At 59.3% G+C, this 15,778-nt stretch overlaps 1 protein-coding gene across 5 annotated transcripts in view; it reads right to left on the reverse strand.

Annotated features, from left to right (window-relative positions):
• Positions 1-15,778, reverse strand: part of Col27a1 (collagen type XXVII alpha 1 chain) — a 126,587-nt gene that overhangs the window by 39,605 nt on the left and 71,204 nt on the right. For all 5 annotated transcript variants that reach the window (XR_007340633.1, XM_048783133.1, XM_048783134.1 and 2 more), the window contains 9 exons: positions 15,364-15,417; positions 12,909-12,962; positions 12,776-12,829; positions 11,399-11,443; positions 10,097-10,150; positions 8,910-8,954; positions 4,755-4,808; positions 2,933-2,986; positions 2,650-2,703 (listed from right to left, as the gene is read on the reverse strand). Coding sequence is in view for 4 of the 5 variants with exons in the window: in XM_048783133.1 (XP_048639090.1) it covers positions 2,650-2,703; positions 2,933-2,986; positions 4,755-4,808; positions 8,910-8,954; positions 10,097-10,150; positions 11,399-11,443; positions 12,776-12,829; positions 12,909-12,962; positions 15,364-15,417 (468 nt within the window). In the remaining variant the exon portion in view is untranslated. The remainder of the gene's footprint in view (positions 1-2,649; positions 2,704-2,932; positions 2,987-4,754; positions 4,809-8,909; positions 8,955-10,096; positions 10,151-11,398; positions 11,444-12,775; positions 12,830-12,908; positions 12,963-15,363; positions 15,418-15,778) is intronic.

Raw genomic sequence — 15,778 nt, forward strand, 5'->3', positions numbered from 1 at the left:
GAGGGGGCAGAGGAAAAGGGGCAGAGAGGAGGGGCAGAGGGCAGAGGGGAGGGGCAGCCCCAGCAGGACGCCCCCATTCTCCCAGCTGAGGAAGTGACAAGAAAAGCCAGGGGGACAGGAGAGGGCAAGGAAACTTGGGGGGTTTCATTCTCCGAATTCTCAGCACCAGGCCCTGCAAGGACATCTGCTGGGGCAGAGGAACGGGAGAGTGAGGGACGCGGGCAGGGATGGAGCGGGCAGAGGCCCACAGGCCGCGACTGCATTCCCAGACAGCGGGAGCCCTCTGAGGGCTCGGGAGCCTCCCCTCAGCGTGATTCCCAAGGGGCTGGCTAGCTCCTCTTCCAAAGAGGGGACGGCCAGTCCCCCTGCAGGCCCCAGGGAGAAGCCAGCCCCCTAGGTACAAGAGGACAGCCACAGCCACAGTACCCAGCAGACCTCTGACTGCAGCTGCAGGGTTCGGGGCTGTGGCTGCCCCCACTCACCCCTCGGCAGAGCCAGGGGGCCATGGTCCCCGACGTAGCCCAGGGCTAGAGGGAAAGACTGGGCCAGAGGAGCCCACTCTCCCGAGACAGGGGGCGCTCCCAGGAGGGCCGGCGGCTCCAGGCAGAAGCAGGAACCGAGTGCTGGGCAGACCCCCATGGCACCGAGGGCCCATGCGATTCCCTCTGCCACTTGCCGGCCGCCTTCCTGAGCTGGTCATTTAAACTCAGGCCTTAGTGTCCTCCTCTGCAGGAGGGGGAGGGGAGTCCCTGCCTCCTGGCATCGCTGAGGACGGTCCTCAGTGAAAGGTAGCTATCCATTCTTGAGAGCAGAAGGTCAGATCTGGAGACTAGACCCAGCTGGGGTCACCAGGTCACCCTGGGCAGGTCCCAGGCCCTTCCCACCTGCCCCACCCCCAGTTATGAGGCTCAGACTTGACGGACTTCAATGGGCCGGAGCGGAGGTAGACACTGAAGGGACTGGAAACGCTGACCAGAGGGGAAGAGGAGCTGCCGAAACCTCTCTCTCATGGTGACAGTCTGAGAAACACCATTGAAGGGGCAACTGCCACATTCAACAAAATGTCACTGCCACTTGCTGAGCCCTTGGCAACAGCAGGAAGCTTGCTTAGCGCACACCACCCACGAGGCCGGGTGCTTGTCGCGGCTTCTCACACTGAGGTAAGATCACACTCCCTTGCGGAGGAGGAAGCCCGGGTTCAGAGAAGCTGTGAACATTGCCAGCAGCCACACAGCTGGGCAGGCAGGGAGCCGGGGTTGGGCTCTGAGTCTGCAGCGGAAGCAAGGTTTCTGGGTTCCTGTGCTCTAGGCACCTGGCTGGCCAGCAGGAGCCTCAAGAGACCCAAAGGACTAGTCCCACGCTGGGGCAGGGAAAGGTCAATGGCGACCTTGGCATCACGAAGTCTGGGCCACCCCACTGAACAGATGGACGCACTGAGGCCGGTGGGGAGAGAAGCGAGTGGAGCCGGGCGGAGATACAGAGGAGGCCTGCACCTTCCCACCCCGCCACTGACCATCCACCTTGTCCCCGTGACTCCTAGCCAGGCTGCTCTCTGGTCCAGGCCCAGGGCACAGAAGGTGGATGACTCCCGGGCACCTTGCCCTTGGCCTTTGTCCCGTCCGGGGGGCCCCCATGCAGCTGGGCTCCATCCCTCCATCTCCAACACGGGGAGGACGACTGGAGTCCAAGCTGGCGCCTCAGCTGCCTGGTGAGCTGCACCCAGCAGAACGTTGGTCCTCTGACGCCCACCCGGAGTGAGACTCCCAAGAGCTGATCTAGTTCCTGCCAGTTGGCACCTGCAGGTGCGCCTATCTACGCCGGGCACAGCAGGTGCGTGGAAGAGCCAGGCACTGGCTGGCCTGGCTTCCCGAGCCTGCCCTGGCTCAAACCTCAGAGGCTGCCCGCCTTTGTCATGCGGCCCCAGGGAGCTCCCCAGTTTGCGGTCTGCAGAACCCTGGGCAGCCAGATCTCATCCTTCCTGGCTCTGTCCTGGGATGCAGGCCTGGGCAGGTCCCCTAGCCCATCCCAGTCACTGCAGGAACCCTACCTGGGAGCAGGCTCCCAGACCTGAGCCCTGACCTTGGCCAAGGCCAGCTTTGTCCCTCGGATTCCATCCTCATAAGCAGAGGGACCCAAGCAAAGATCACCTGCTCTAAATGAAAGCGGACCCCCCAGTGATCCTAGGGGAAGGGCCCCAGATCTAGGAGTTCCTGGCTCCCCCTCTCCCACAGCCTTCCCGTCTGCCCACCACCTCTGCCTTGGGGTCCTCAGGAGTACCCCAGCTTCCTCAGCAATCAGGACGTCGGGGCCCCCAAGGCCTGCATGTCACATGCTACTTCCCCAGTAGATGAGTGAATGGACAAAAGCAGTGATGGTGACCAAGCTGCTCCTGAGAGGCCACATCACTCCGTAGGGACACTAGCTCACAGTCTGTTTTAACCTGCAGAGTCACACAACCATGACCGTGGTTACTTCCTGGTTTTCAGATGAGCAAAACTTGGACTCAGAGAAATCCAAGGATCTGCCCCCGGGACATGGCCATGGAGGGTAGGGCTGACCCTCCAGCCCAGCTCTGTCCGACGTGAGGCCGGGACTCGGTGTGCTCACTAGACAGTGAGTTGGCACCCAGGAACAGGGGGCTCTGCTCACCGGGGGTCCGGGCTCTCCGGGGGTCCCAACACCACCTGGCACTCCAGGGTGACCCTGTGGTGGAAGCAGAGGAAGAGAGGGGTCAGCTGTGGCCTGGGCCTGTCCCTCCTGCAGCCCTGCCTGGCTGGGCCTAGCCTGGGCCGGAGGGCAAAGACCAGGCCTCCTGGAGGGACAAGGAGCTGGTTGTCCTGAACGTCTTGGAGACGTGGCAGGTGGGGAGGGAGCAGGGGGTCACCCTAGGCTGCGACAGGAGAGGGCCAGAGGAGGCAGACTTACTCCTTACCATCACCCCCTTGGGTCCGGGTGCGCCTGGGGGTCCTATCACGCCTCGGTCACCCTGCAATGGAGACAGCAATGCAGAGAGGTCATAGCTGTGGCTGTGGGTGATTGTGGGGGCAGCTGCTGAGGGCCTCCCAGGGGCCCACAGAGGGGCAAGGACTTGGCCATTGTCTATAGAGTCCCTGCCCAGCTCATGGACACGTCATCCAGACGGGGAGCTGAGATTCCTTCGGTGGAAACCGAGACGAGTCCTGGGAGGCTGCGGCCTGCACGGCAGAGGACCATAGGGCTAGGATGGTGACGAAGGACACACCAATGACCAGCGCCTTCTCCCCCTGACCCTGACCACACTGTGTGGTCCTCATTAGGCCTGGCATCCCCTGGGCTGGGCTCACTAAGGCAGAAAGAGTCACAGAAAGCCTTCCCTCCACTCCGCTCACCCCCCGGCCACACTGAGATGAGATACTGGAGGATTGGAGCTCACTCCCTCCGTCTCGCCCAATCCAGACTGAGGGGCTGCGAGGGCTGGGGCTGCGGGCACAGCCAGGGCGGGAAGGCAGGGCCTCTGAGCTCACACCCCGCCTCTGTTGATGCTCAGTCACACTTCTTGTCTCCACCCAGCCAGCAAGAATTTATTGAGCACCTACTGTATGCCCAACACTCTATGTCAGGCCCTGGATGTTCAATGAGGAGCAGAAACATACAGATTTCTCCCACCCACAAGGCAAGACACTCTGTGTGGCAGGGAGATGACAGGACCCTCCAGAAGAGGTGTGGCCTGGAGCACTTGCTGGGAGGGAAGTCACAGGGCCAGGTACCACCACGGGAGGTGGCCCAAGAGCTGTGGGTCACTAAGAGTTATCCAGGCTGAAAGGGCGGGGCAGGAGGGACAGGGAAGTGTACCTGGCCAAGGCACAGGCGTGTAGGTGAGGAGGGAGCGGAATGACTGAGCAATGGGAGAGCAGGAATTGGCTCTGGTGTCACAAGCTGGGTGTGAAAGCTGCCAGCCCTGCCGGACAGGGTTGGGGGCACATGTGACCTTTCTCTACTTTTAGTTATTTTTTTTTTCAATTTCTTGTAAATCGGTAATTATTTCAAAATAAAAAGTTCAATTTAAAGGAAGAGGAGGACAAGGAGGAAAGGGGCAGCAGCCAGAGTGTCCCAGACAGAGTGACAGAGGCCGGCACAGCGCGAGCCTGGAAGTTAGCTGGGGCCCGACGAGGGTGGACCTCATTTCCCCATCCATTCAGTGGGGACAATACTGGCTCTGCCAGGGCCTTGCTCTGGGGACCAGATAAGCTCAAAGGAAGGCCGTCTCCTGCAGGGGACGGATCGGACACGGGAAGGGGAGCCGCAGGCTGCTCTTGAGAAGCAGAGAGGCACAGTGGGCAGATGTGGCCTTGGATAATGAAGGCCCAGCTCTGCCTCTTACTACCTGGGGACGTCAAGCAAGTCACCTTCTCTGCTGGAGCCTGGGTCACCTCACCTGTGAGAGCTGCAGGGAGCTACCGAGGTGCCTGAGGGGAGGTTCTCCCTCATCTCTCTACAAGATGAAGCTCCCTCCGTCCATTGCCCACCGCAGAAAGTGCCTGCAGCCCAGGCCCCAGGCATCCCCTGGTGGTCACACAGAAAAGTCTAACTGTGCCCGTTGGTAATGACAGGGGCCCCAGGGGGTGCCGGGAAATGGGAGGCAGGCACTGGCAGGGCATTGAATGCCCAGTCCAGCGAGAGGCCAGCAGTGGTCTGAAAGCCCCAGGTCCACGCGCCCTTGGCCTTGTCCACCTCAAAACCCTCCCGCTGATAGCTGATCGCCGGGCAGCACTTACCTTTTCTCCCACGATTCCTGGTTCCCCGACTAGACCGATGAATCCCAGAAGACCCTGGAGGGCGCGTTCATGAAAACAGAGGACACAACATGAAGGCGGAGTCGGCTGAGTTTCCATGGAGACAGTCTGCACTTCCCCTCCTCTGGAGCTCAGGCCCCAGGTCCCCTGGTCCCCTGCCCGGGCACTCCAGCCCTCGTCCAGCCGGCTGGGGCCACAGAGGAGAGCACTGTCTCCCTGGGCACGGTCCTCCCTTCCCTCGCTGCCAGATGGTTCTGATTTGGGAGCCAAGCGGGGCCGCTGCCAGCATCCCTGGGAGTGCCACACATTCTTCCCGCGCCAGAAGCAGGCTGGGAGGCAGCCACGTTTGGAGAGCTGGGGGCTGGTGGGGGGGGCCTGGGCTGTTCTGGGAAGAGGCCATCTGTCCCCATCTTTGGGGGCTTTGGGGCTGTTTCAAAGAGAGAAACAAACCCGCTGGCTGCAATGGAAATACCGTAACAACATCTGCCAAGACCTGATTGGAATTTGGAACACGGAGGCCTCTCCGATCTTCTGAAAGGCTCCCTTATCCCCGCCTGAAAGGACACGCGTGTGCACGCACACACACACCGTGGTCCTCTGGCTCTTTTTAACTTCCCTGGGTGACAACTTGCCTCTATGTTCCAGGGACTCTTCTAGGTGGCTGCAGGCCCTGCTGTCACCCTAGAGGTCAAACGCTCATATGTCTAGGACAGGCGGACACCGGGGCAAGTCCCCCAGGAAGGCACCAGCTGCTCGCTCAGGCCCACCCTCCCCTGCTAAGGAAAATGTGAGCAGAGGGCTCTTCTGTGGTTCAAGTGCAAACAGGGCTGTGTAAGAAGCCAGATTTGCAGCCAAGAGTTTCCAGGAGGATCAGGAAAGATAGCGGGGAATGGATTTGTCCCATGAAGACCTACGACCTGTCCCCCCAACTCTGGCCAGAGTGAGATCAGACTCAGAGCTGGTACTAGAGTGGAGGTCACATGCTCAGCAGGAAAGCCGGTCCACTGCCCCTGGGCCAGGTAAGAGGGTCACCTCTGAGACCCACACTTCCTTCCCCAGACGGTTCTAAAGTGGCAATTTCAGCCGGGAGTGTACATGTCTTGCTCTGCCACCTGGGGTTGACACTGTGGTCAGTATGACTCCAAATCCCATATGCCTTCCTCACGACCCCTAGGCCTCTGAAGCTCATGGCCATGAGGAGGGCCCGTCTCCCTGGGCTCCCTGAGGAGGGGGTTCCTGGGCAGGAAGGGAGAGGGATGCAGGATGAGGTCCCGACCTCCTGGGGTTGTTCTGAAAAGCCAAGATAATGCGTGGCACGTTTAGGTGCTTGATAAACGTAGCAATCTCCGTTCCCTCCTAGCTTATTTGAAAAGGACATGGGGCTGAGACAGTGGCCTGAGCTCCCCACCAGGGAGCACTTGAACATTTAGAAGAGGCCAAAGGAAGGGAATAAAATCTGCTCTGTTAAGAGGCCCTGGCCGACTAGCCCAGGGAGAGAGAAATTTCATAGCTACTTTAAATTTATGAGATGTTGGGACCTGGAGGGCAGGTGGGTCATAAACCCCCAGCAAGAAGCCAAACAGGATCCTAATGAATAAGGGCCATGCAGTGAGTGCCCCATCCCTGCACCCACCCCTGGCACCCTGCTGGGCTTGTCCCAGAACATCCTGGCTGGCCTGCCCTGGGGAGGGAGCTAAGGCTGATCCAGCAGAGCCAGCGGCAGAGGCCCTGGCTTCCACCTGGCAGGCCGGGCGGAGAAGCAGCTCTGAAGGCCAAGGGAAGGGCCAGCTCCTTTGGGGCCATTAAGAGGGCACAGAGTAGGAGACAATGCTGTTACCTAGGTGGGTGCTGCACAGGCAGGACCTGAGCCCCCAGGGTGGAGGAGAAGTCTGGCCTGGTCCTCAGGCTGCCTGCTGATAGGGTGCCACTGTCTGCTCGGCTCTCTCCTGCCACATGACATTCTGCTAGGTGCCAGGGTGCAACAGAGAACAAGATAGCTGTGCACCCCCTGTGGGACACACAGCTCAGGGTGGGCAGGCATGGGCATGCTGGGCGATCAATGCAAGGGCTCAGGAAGTCAGAGAGTATCCAGCTCCTCCAGGACAGCCCCTGGGAACGCAGCAGGCGTCGGTGCCAGCCCGGGCTCTGACACCTTGGTCCCTGCTGTGATGTCTCCGACAAGTTATTTAACTTCTCAGAGCCTCAGTTTCCTCATTTGCAAAATGGGAATAATAATGCTGCCCATCATAGTGCTGTTGGGGGGCTGCAAAGGTGCCTAGGGCGTCCGGCACAGCATCTGGGAATTCACAGGTGACAATGAATGTCACTGTGATTATGAGGAGGGTACGTGCTGGGAGCTCTGGAGCCCTGTCCTGGGGACCCTCGGATTCTGCCATAGAGGAAATGCCTGCCCCTCGCAGTGGCCCTGAGGGGAGGGCCCTGGCACGCCTGTGGCCTCCAGCTCTGCCTTGGCTCAGGTAGCTCCTCCGTCGTGGTCCAAGCAGGCTGGACAGCCAGCTGGGACTGTCGCTGCCACGAGAGCCTGGGCTGCCCCAGGTAAGGCTCCACGCCTCCTGGTCCTGGCTACTATCCCTCGTGGTCAACTTGGTGGAGACAACTTCTCTTCCATGAACCCTAGATTGTCAACATGGCCAAAATCCAGGAGTTCTTAACCAGGGGTCCCTGCGAGGGTCTCTGAATAGAATTCAGAGGGTCCACAAACTCGAACAGAAAACATGACAGCTTTATATTCATGAACCTCTAACGAGAACTCAGCATTTCCTTTGAATAGAGGAAAACCAAACCCAGTCGGTTCCTAGACCCAAGACTGTCCCAGACAGTTCCTCTCACCCCACAGTCACTGTGCGGAAACCTTGAAATCTACCGAGAAGCTTGTCACTACTCCAAAATTGAGGTCATTCCTAGACTGGCTCTAGATCTTGCGATTGAATGCCCTGATCAGGAACGGTGGACAGGAGGACAGACTCCCATGACTATTTCCATATAATTGGTTTCCTTCGCATCCTTTGTTCTTGATGTGATGCATTTAAAAACCAGTCTGAGAAGCGGGTGCGGGGCCGAGGCTCATCAGCCTGGCAAAGGAATCCAAAGCATTTGGACCCAGTGATTTCCAGGGACCCTTTGAGTCCTGCTGTTCTAGGATTCTGGGTATCTATTTCCCAGGGGCCCTCCATTAGCATAACTATGAAATTGAATTTGTGATCATGTTGCCTTTCTTTTTCTTTCTTTTTTTTTCCAATCAGGAAATACATCCAGGCTGAGGCAGCCTTTCCAAACTCCCGGGCTTCCCACAGAATGTGCTCGAATGACACTGGAAAGATTTCAAAACTCCAGGCCTCCCCTGGCTTCAATCCCTTTCTTCCCCACCAACAGATGGTGCAGGCTAGTGAGGAGGCCACAGTGTGGGACTCTCACGCCACTAAGGGTGCCTCTCAGCGCAACCGTGCCCTTCTGGGTCCCCAGCATCGTGCCCCTGGCCCTGCTGAGGAAGCCCGTCCAGGGTCCTCAAGGAGGGGTCCTTGTGTGAAGGCCTGAAGGAGATGGCCACCTCTGAGCCCAGAGAAGCTGGAGGCAGGCGCCAGGGCTGGGCAGGAGGGATGGAGGCCAGTCCACTGGCCGCGGGGCTGCTCCCCTCCACCGTGACAGCTGAGGGTGGCGAGCCACAACTGCTTTCTTAATGACTAGTCGCAGCCACCTCTCTCCCGCAGACCTTGGCCTGGCTTCCCGGCTAGCCGGCCGCTGGTTTGCATGTTGTCCTCTATAATTTGGGGGATGCCCGGGCCACGAGCCCTGGACTGGTTGCCCTTCTCTGGCCTAGGCCTCCTGACCTGTGACCCGGGAAGGGGAAGCATGTGCGATGGCTCAGGGCCCCTCCAGCTCTAGCTCCAGTTCTGGAAACGAGTCACGTAACACGTTTGAGCAAATGTACCCAAACCATCCGTGCAGAGCCAGGCCTGGGATGACCTCCTCCTCCAGAGACTTCCCGAGAGCCACTGTCCACGGCCGCGGAAGTGAGAGAGAGTAGAACCGGGGCCGGCCCCGTTCTGAGAATCCCAGATGGGGAGCTTACATACAGCAGGCGCCCATCAACTGCGTTCAGAGGCACCGATCGCTTACCTGCTCACCCACGGGCCCTGGCCGCCCGGGATCCCCTGGCTCCCCCTGCAAAGACACGGAGGAGAGATGGGAATGCAAGATGGAGTCCGGGCCTCCCGAGGAATCCCCCAGGCCCTCCCTGGGCCACGGGCCACTACTGGTACCAGGCCAGTTCCAGGTTCCAGGTTGACAGCCTGTCACGGCCACGCCTGGCCGCTCTGGGTGGGTGGCCCCTGCTCCACAGGTGGCCGTGGCTGCCCTGGTCTTCCCACTGTAGAGCTAGGGAGGCGACAGACCCGTGGGGTAAATCCCCCCGGACAGCATTGCCTCCACCACAGAAACCCAACCTCTATCTGAGGGACAGCAGCGGGACCTCAGAGGGCAGGACGTGGGTGTGGACTGGCAGAGTTTGGCTGGGAAACGGACGTGGCCTGTGGCCTCCCATGCAGCCTCATCTCCCCTCGGCTCCTTCCCGGGACCACATGTTCACGAGAACCAGAAAGGGCCCGGGGAGGACCTGGGCCAAGCTCCTGAAGGGAGGCGGTCACCGGCCACCTGGGCTGCCCTGGCTCGGTCTGCCCTCCTGAAAACCTGGCCCAGCAACCTCTTGCCCGGAATAGCTGAGAACATCTAAGCCCACAGCATCCTCATCAATGACACTGCCCCCTCCCGGGGGCCTGGAAACCCACCAAGGGGGTGGTCGGTCTCTTCCCCTGGGCCAGTTCTTTTTTATAGTAACTTTTTAGGAATTCTGTTAACAAAGGTAACCCATATTTATTGCACACAAGGGGGACATAGGAAGCACAGAGAAGAATATGGAAATCCCCTCTTCTCCCCTCACTCAGAGATGACCAGTCTGTTTTCTAGTGTCTGCTTTGTGTATGAAGGAAGAAGGGGCCACCCAGCACCTGCGATAGGCTCGTGCCTAACACTGGTTTTATAATCTGGTCCCCATCACTATCCCACCACCCTACACACGGGCATCTTCCAAACACCATGGTGGGTAGCTGTACTACATTCCATTACGTGAACAATCCCCCTCTGTTGGACATTTAGGTTAGTTCTCCCCCCTCCGCCCGTTACCAATACTTTGTTATAAATGAGGGCCAATTTTTTTTCTCTTTTTTTCCAACTGGCCATGGGATTTGGGGCTTATCCTGGGGCCTTCAAATGTGGGGCCCCCCTACTTTCATCCCAGGTCCCCTCACCTTCACGCCATCTGGGCCAGGCCTCCCCGGAAATCCCTTCCTGCCAGGTTGACCCTGCAACAGAGAGAGTGAGTGAGAGGCCTGAGGACGTGGCCCAGGGCCCTCCCATGGCCTGGGAGGGCCAAAGTATCCTGGGAGGTGGAGGTGTGAGCCCGTGTCCCGCGACACGGGGGCCTCCAGCCGGGTGGTCTCGGAGCCTCCTCACTCCCTGGTCCCCACGCTTGTCAGGAGGAATGGTGACGACTGCTTCCAACCACATGAGGTCCCAGGGTGGTGGGGGGAGTTATTTAGTGGCCAGAGGCTACTGCGGGTCCCCAAGGCCCTCCCAAGAGGGTCGAGAGCTCAAAACTACTTTCCTAAAACTAAGGTGCAGTCTGCCCCCCGAGGCTCTCACACTCCCAAGTGTGAGGGGCGCCTTCTGGGGCGTGTGACGGGTGTTCTCAGGAGCAGGCCACAGGCAGGGCGGACCTGAGAGTCCACGTCTGTTAAGCCAGACGTTAAAGAGATTTGCAAAAATGGTAAAACCAGGGTACTCTTCCACTCAATTGTCTTGTTTTGGAAAATAGAGTGATTTTTGGTTTAAAAAAAAAAACACAGTGTTTACATGCAGTGAGCTTATTATTAATTTAATACATTTAAAGTATCTTGATTTAATTACTAATATGATTTTTATTACTAATATTTAATTACTAATTGTGATGTAACCCACACAAACAAAAGCTCTTTGGGTCCTCTTTGTTTTTTTTTTTTGTTGTTGTTGTTGTTGTTTTTTTAATACCAGGGGTTAAACCCAGGGGCACTAGACCACTGAGCCACATCCCCAGCCCCATTTTGTGTTTTATTTAGAGCCAGGGTCTCACTGAGTTCTTAGAGCCTCGCTGTTGCTGAGGCTGGCTTTGAACTCCAGATCCTCCTGCCTCAGCCTCTAGAGCCACTGGGGTTATAGGTGTCCGCCACCGCGCCTGGCTGGTCTTCTCCTTTTTGACCCACTGCTGGGAGGAAGGCAGTGGGTCAGGCGGCCCCTGGAAAGCCGCTCATAGGGTGCAGAGGACTCAGGCTCAGCGTACCCCACCTCTTGGGGTACTTCGGCCCTCCCCAGCCCATGGGGAAGACCCTGGGCCACGTCCTCAGAGTTGCAGCCTGGGCTGAGATCCCAGCTAACTTCCACCCTTTCACCAACCACCCCTCTCCTCGGTGCTCCCTCTCCAGGCCCAGGGCCCTCGTGGCTGACTGCTCTCTGCCTGTTCACAGCTGGTTCTGCCCCAGTGAATCCACTCCCTCCCTCAGGCAGGTGACACTCACCTCCAGGCCAGGGGCTCCTGGTGGCCCCATGGGTCCCTCATCTCCCTGGAGTTGGAGACAGGAAAAAGAAGAAAGGTCACTGGGCGGGTCTCTCGAGAACTCCCTCTAAGCAGAGAAAGAGGTGGACGGAGAAGGACCTCCTGGACATATGAACTGCTCCTGGCCTGGGTCAGGGGCTCCACCGGTCCTGGCCCAGAGGACAGGTCACACGCTCGGGCCACTGGCCCTGAGAGCAGAGCCCCAGACTGTGGCTCAAAGACACGACTCTACTCTGACTCCACTGGCTGGCCGGCAGCCTCCGGGCCTCAGTCTCCCCGGTGTGGACAGTCCTTGGAAAGCCATAAGTGGCTTCAGCTGGGTCCTGGGTGAAGGGACAGTGATGACGCCTGTTCCTTCCTGAAGGCCCAGGGCCAGGTCCAGCGGGTGTTTGGTAACAAAGGAGGCCGTGGATGGGCTCCGGAGCGGTGAGCAGAAGGCAGGCAGGAGGGCAGGAGGGTTTTCCGAGGCGACAGGAGTGCAGACAGGAGCACGTGGCGGGGGCCGTCCCTCCTTCCTCTCCCTCCTACCGGCTGCTGGCTCCCAGGACTCCCCAGCCCTCTGGCGGCCCACAGAGCCTCCAAACTTGTCCCCTCTGGCAGGCCAGGCCAGGCCCGACCAAGGGGCACCCCCAAGCTTCCAGGAAAGCAGCCCCACGTGGCGGTTCCCGGAGCCAGCGCTGGGGCCCTGCCAGGCCCAGAACCCGCAGGAGAAGGGACGGAGTCAGCGTGGCCCTGCCTGTGGTCGGTCCTGGGAGCCTTGCCTGCCATGCCACAAGCCCAGGCCACGTGTCACTGGGCTCAGGAGAGCCTCACACACGGGCCAAACCAAGAGGCCCCTGGAGACCCTTCTCGCCCCCCATGTGAGCGCACGAGAATGAGCAGATCCTCCCCGGCTACCACTGAGGCCACTAGTAAGTGCTCTGGCCACTCCCGGGAGCAGACGGTGACAGATGGGTGGCATGAAACCCGAGGCTAACGGAGACCTGAGCTCCTATCAAGGCCCTGCCTGCCCCTAACCAGGGACCTGCAGACTCTGCCTCTCCGCGTCCTGGGCCTCATCTGTAAATGGGGCTGACAATCCCCTCCCTCCTGGACAGATGTCCCGACACGCTGCTGTGTGACGTGAGCTGACCAGAAGCTTGGTGGAGGGCAGGGGGGACGCCATGGCAGTGAGGGAGGGGGCAGCAGAGATGGGGGAGACCCCTCCTGCCAGGCCAGGGCATATGCGGTCCCTGGCTGGGCCACAGGGGCAGGGGTATACAGGACAAGGTGGATGTGCCGGGGTGGCCCAGGGCCGCAGACAGGCCAGAGAGGGCAGTGGGGGACAGGCGCGTCTCACCTCGGGCCCCAGCTGTCCTCGGGGTCCGGGCAGGCCTCGAGCTCCAGGCTTTCCCTGAGAGGAGGGAACAACAAGGGTCTCAGAGGGCGTCCCTCTGCTTCCTGGGCGGGGGCTGCTCCGGGCAGGAACTCACCTTCTCGCCTTCGGGGCCATTGTCCCCAGGGGGCCCGATGTCTCCTGGGAATCCCTGAGGGGAAGCAGAGGCTGGGGTCACCGGGGCCCTGCAGGAAAGGGCTGGGGCGGCGCACAGGAGCTAACCTGGGTAGCAGCGGAGGCGCCCCATGTGCACTCCTCAATCCTAGACAGGGACGGGCACCCCGCCCTGCAGCTCAGGGGCTAAGGAAAGGCGCGAGAGGGTGCAGGAGGCCACACGTGAGCTGGTCCCACCCAGAAGTCCCAAGTCCCGCGAAGTTACTGGGACAGAGGTTTGGGGTCTGGGACCTTGCTCCCGCCAGCCACCAGCCTGGGATGCCCCGCCATGAGCTGCAGCCCCTGCCGTGCCACTGTCCTCCTGGTTTGCTGGGACACGCTGAAGTAACTAACCGCAGCGCCTCTGTCAGGGGCTGAGATCCCAGTGACATCCCAGCCAGGCCTGTGGGACTTGGCCCTGCGCCACCTACCATGCCCCACGGTCCCCCTGATGCAGCCTGCCCCGGGGGTAGGGGAATAGCCTCCGTCCCCCTCAGCACCTCCGGTGGCCACTTGGGGTCCCAGAGGCACAGGGTCCCTCTCGCGGTCAGTGCTCTCTGTATAATTTGGAGACCAGTTCCCCTGTCCCCAAAGGTGGGCCCTTCTCTGTGTCTTCAATGGCTGCTAGTCAGGGGCCCAGGGCCCTCAACCTGGCTCTCTCCAGTTGGCTGGTTTCCATTGCTGGTGACCACCAGGACACCCATGCTTCTTTTGGGGTGGGCTGAGGAACAAGCGCCAGTACAGAAACATCCCCTTCCTTGTTTTAGGTGTGATGCCTCTGTTAATTCAGCCAGGAACCCCATTAGCTTTTAGGGCAGCCCCACTACCTCAGTCTCCTGCCAGCTAAAAACCAAAATTTACGAGTTTCTTCGACCAAAATGTTTCCTTTTCACTTTGCCTTCGTAAGTTGGCTAGATTTTTTTTCTTTCTCTTTTAACCTTTTAGTAACTTTTATACAATTCTGGTTCAAATACCTTCTTACCCTGCTTACAGGCAAAGCAAGAACAGTCCTGAATTTGGAGCTAACCCTGAAGCCAAAACTCCATATGTTTTCCTTCATAATGAAAAGATCAAAATCTTGCCCTTCTGCTCACTCACTGTGTGACTGCAGGAAAGTTCCTTAGCCTCTCTGGACCTTGGATTCCTGATCTGTAACACACACCTTACAGGCAGGGCTGCACTGAGGCTTAAGTGAACAACACAGGCAAAGCACTGAGTTTGGTGCCCAGCACTGAGTAAGTGCTCAATAAAAAAAAAAAAAAAAAAATCTACATCCACAATGATTTTGAGTCCTTTGTGCTGGGCAAACAAGTCTACCCAGGTGGCCCAGGACCAAGAAGAATTTGGCAGCAGGATGCTGGTTAAATTCTGGTACTCACTCACATCCGGCCCAGGATGAGCGAGAGAGACATTCCCCTGGGTGCTGGACAGCGGGGACAGTGGCCCTCTCAGCTGTCTCCTGACTCAGCCAGCTCCTGCCTTCAGCCCAGCAGAGGCACCTCCTGGCTGTGGAGTCGCCAATCACGGCAGCACCAAGGTGGGAGGGGGGGGCTGTCTGTCCAGGGCCCGGGACACCGTCAGAGCGACCTGAACCACCCTGCGTGGAGTGGCCCTGGGGAAGTCCATGCCCTGCCCTGGGACTCGGTTTCCTCGTCTGCGAATGAGGTAGCGGCCTCCCCTCCCCTGCCCCTCTCGGGGGCACTTCACCTCATCCTAGGACCCCGCAGCCTGCTGGCCGCAGGAGGGGCCTCATAAACCCGAGGGCGCAGGCCTTCCACCCTGGCTGGCCAGGCTGCTGGGAATCCCGGACTCAGAAGTCTTTTTCCACAGTGACCAGCGGAGGGACTCGGGGCCAACTTCATTGTCTAAAGATAGGGCTGCGTCGCGGCCAAAGTCAACAAGTGGAAAGTCAGACTGTGGATTTAGGAAACCTTCCCTGTCTGTCCAGGGATTCCAGAAGTGATCTTTGGAAAGGCCTGGAGGACCGCAGGGCCACTCTCCCCTGGATGCAGAGGCAGCACGGATGGCCGAGCCCGGGGCTCTGGGTGCACGGTCGGGGGGCCTGTCGGGTGGCCTGGGTGCAGATGACTCTGACACAGACAATGGCCCGGCCCCAGGAACGTGCAGGGGTTGAAGAGGTCGGCCTGCTCGTGACAGTCCACCACAGGCGGACTGTCCACCTGGACCCCAGAGCCACCTGAGGAAGGACTCGGAGGCCAGCTCCTTGTCCTGGGTGTTTTGAGAGCCCAGGACAGGAGAGCTGTGATCCGGGAATCGCTGTGCTCTGCTTCATCGCCCATATGCTACGTGACCTGGAGCACGTCCCCCAAACCCCCGGGCCTCAGTTTCCCCAGGACAACACCCAGTCCAGCTGCAGCCGGAGACAGAGCAACACGTACCTCAGGTCCAGGGGGCCCAGGGAACCCCAGGGAGCCTTTGTCTCCGACTCTGCCCTGTGGAAGAGAAGAGATTGGGGAGTGGCGCTCACGAGGTCCCTGCGTCATCTCCTGGAGTGGTGGGTGGTCAGAACGTTCTGGAGCATATACGCATGAAATCACCTGAGCCGGTTCTCAAGTCCCGACTCCCACACTCTCCAGCAGGGGGACCCCAGGCAAACGACCTCAGAACCCCAGTCTCCCCATCTTTATATAATGGGGACAGTAACCCTAACTCCTGGCGATTGGCAGCCCTCAAAGAAACAGTGGTACAAAGGGCCTGATGGTGGCACAGTTAGTGACACCGCTGTGACAAGTGACATCACTATAGTAGCCCACAGTGAACGAGGCCATCTGTGATGTGGGTGACCACTGCACC

The sequence above is a fragment of the Marmota marmota genome, unplaced genomic scaffold (assembly GCF_001458135.2).
Source record: "Marmota marmota marmota unplaced genomic scaffold, marMar, whole genome shotgun sequence".
In the NCBI taxonomy this organism is placed as follows: domain Eukaryota; kingdom Metazoa; phylum Chordata; class Mammalia; order Rodentia; family Sciuridae; genus Marmota; species Marmota marmota.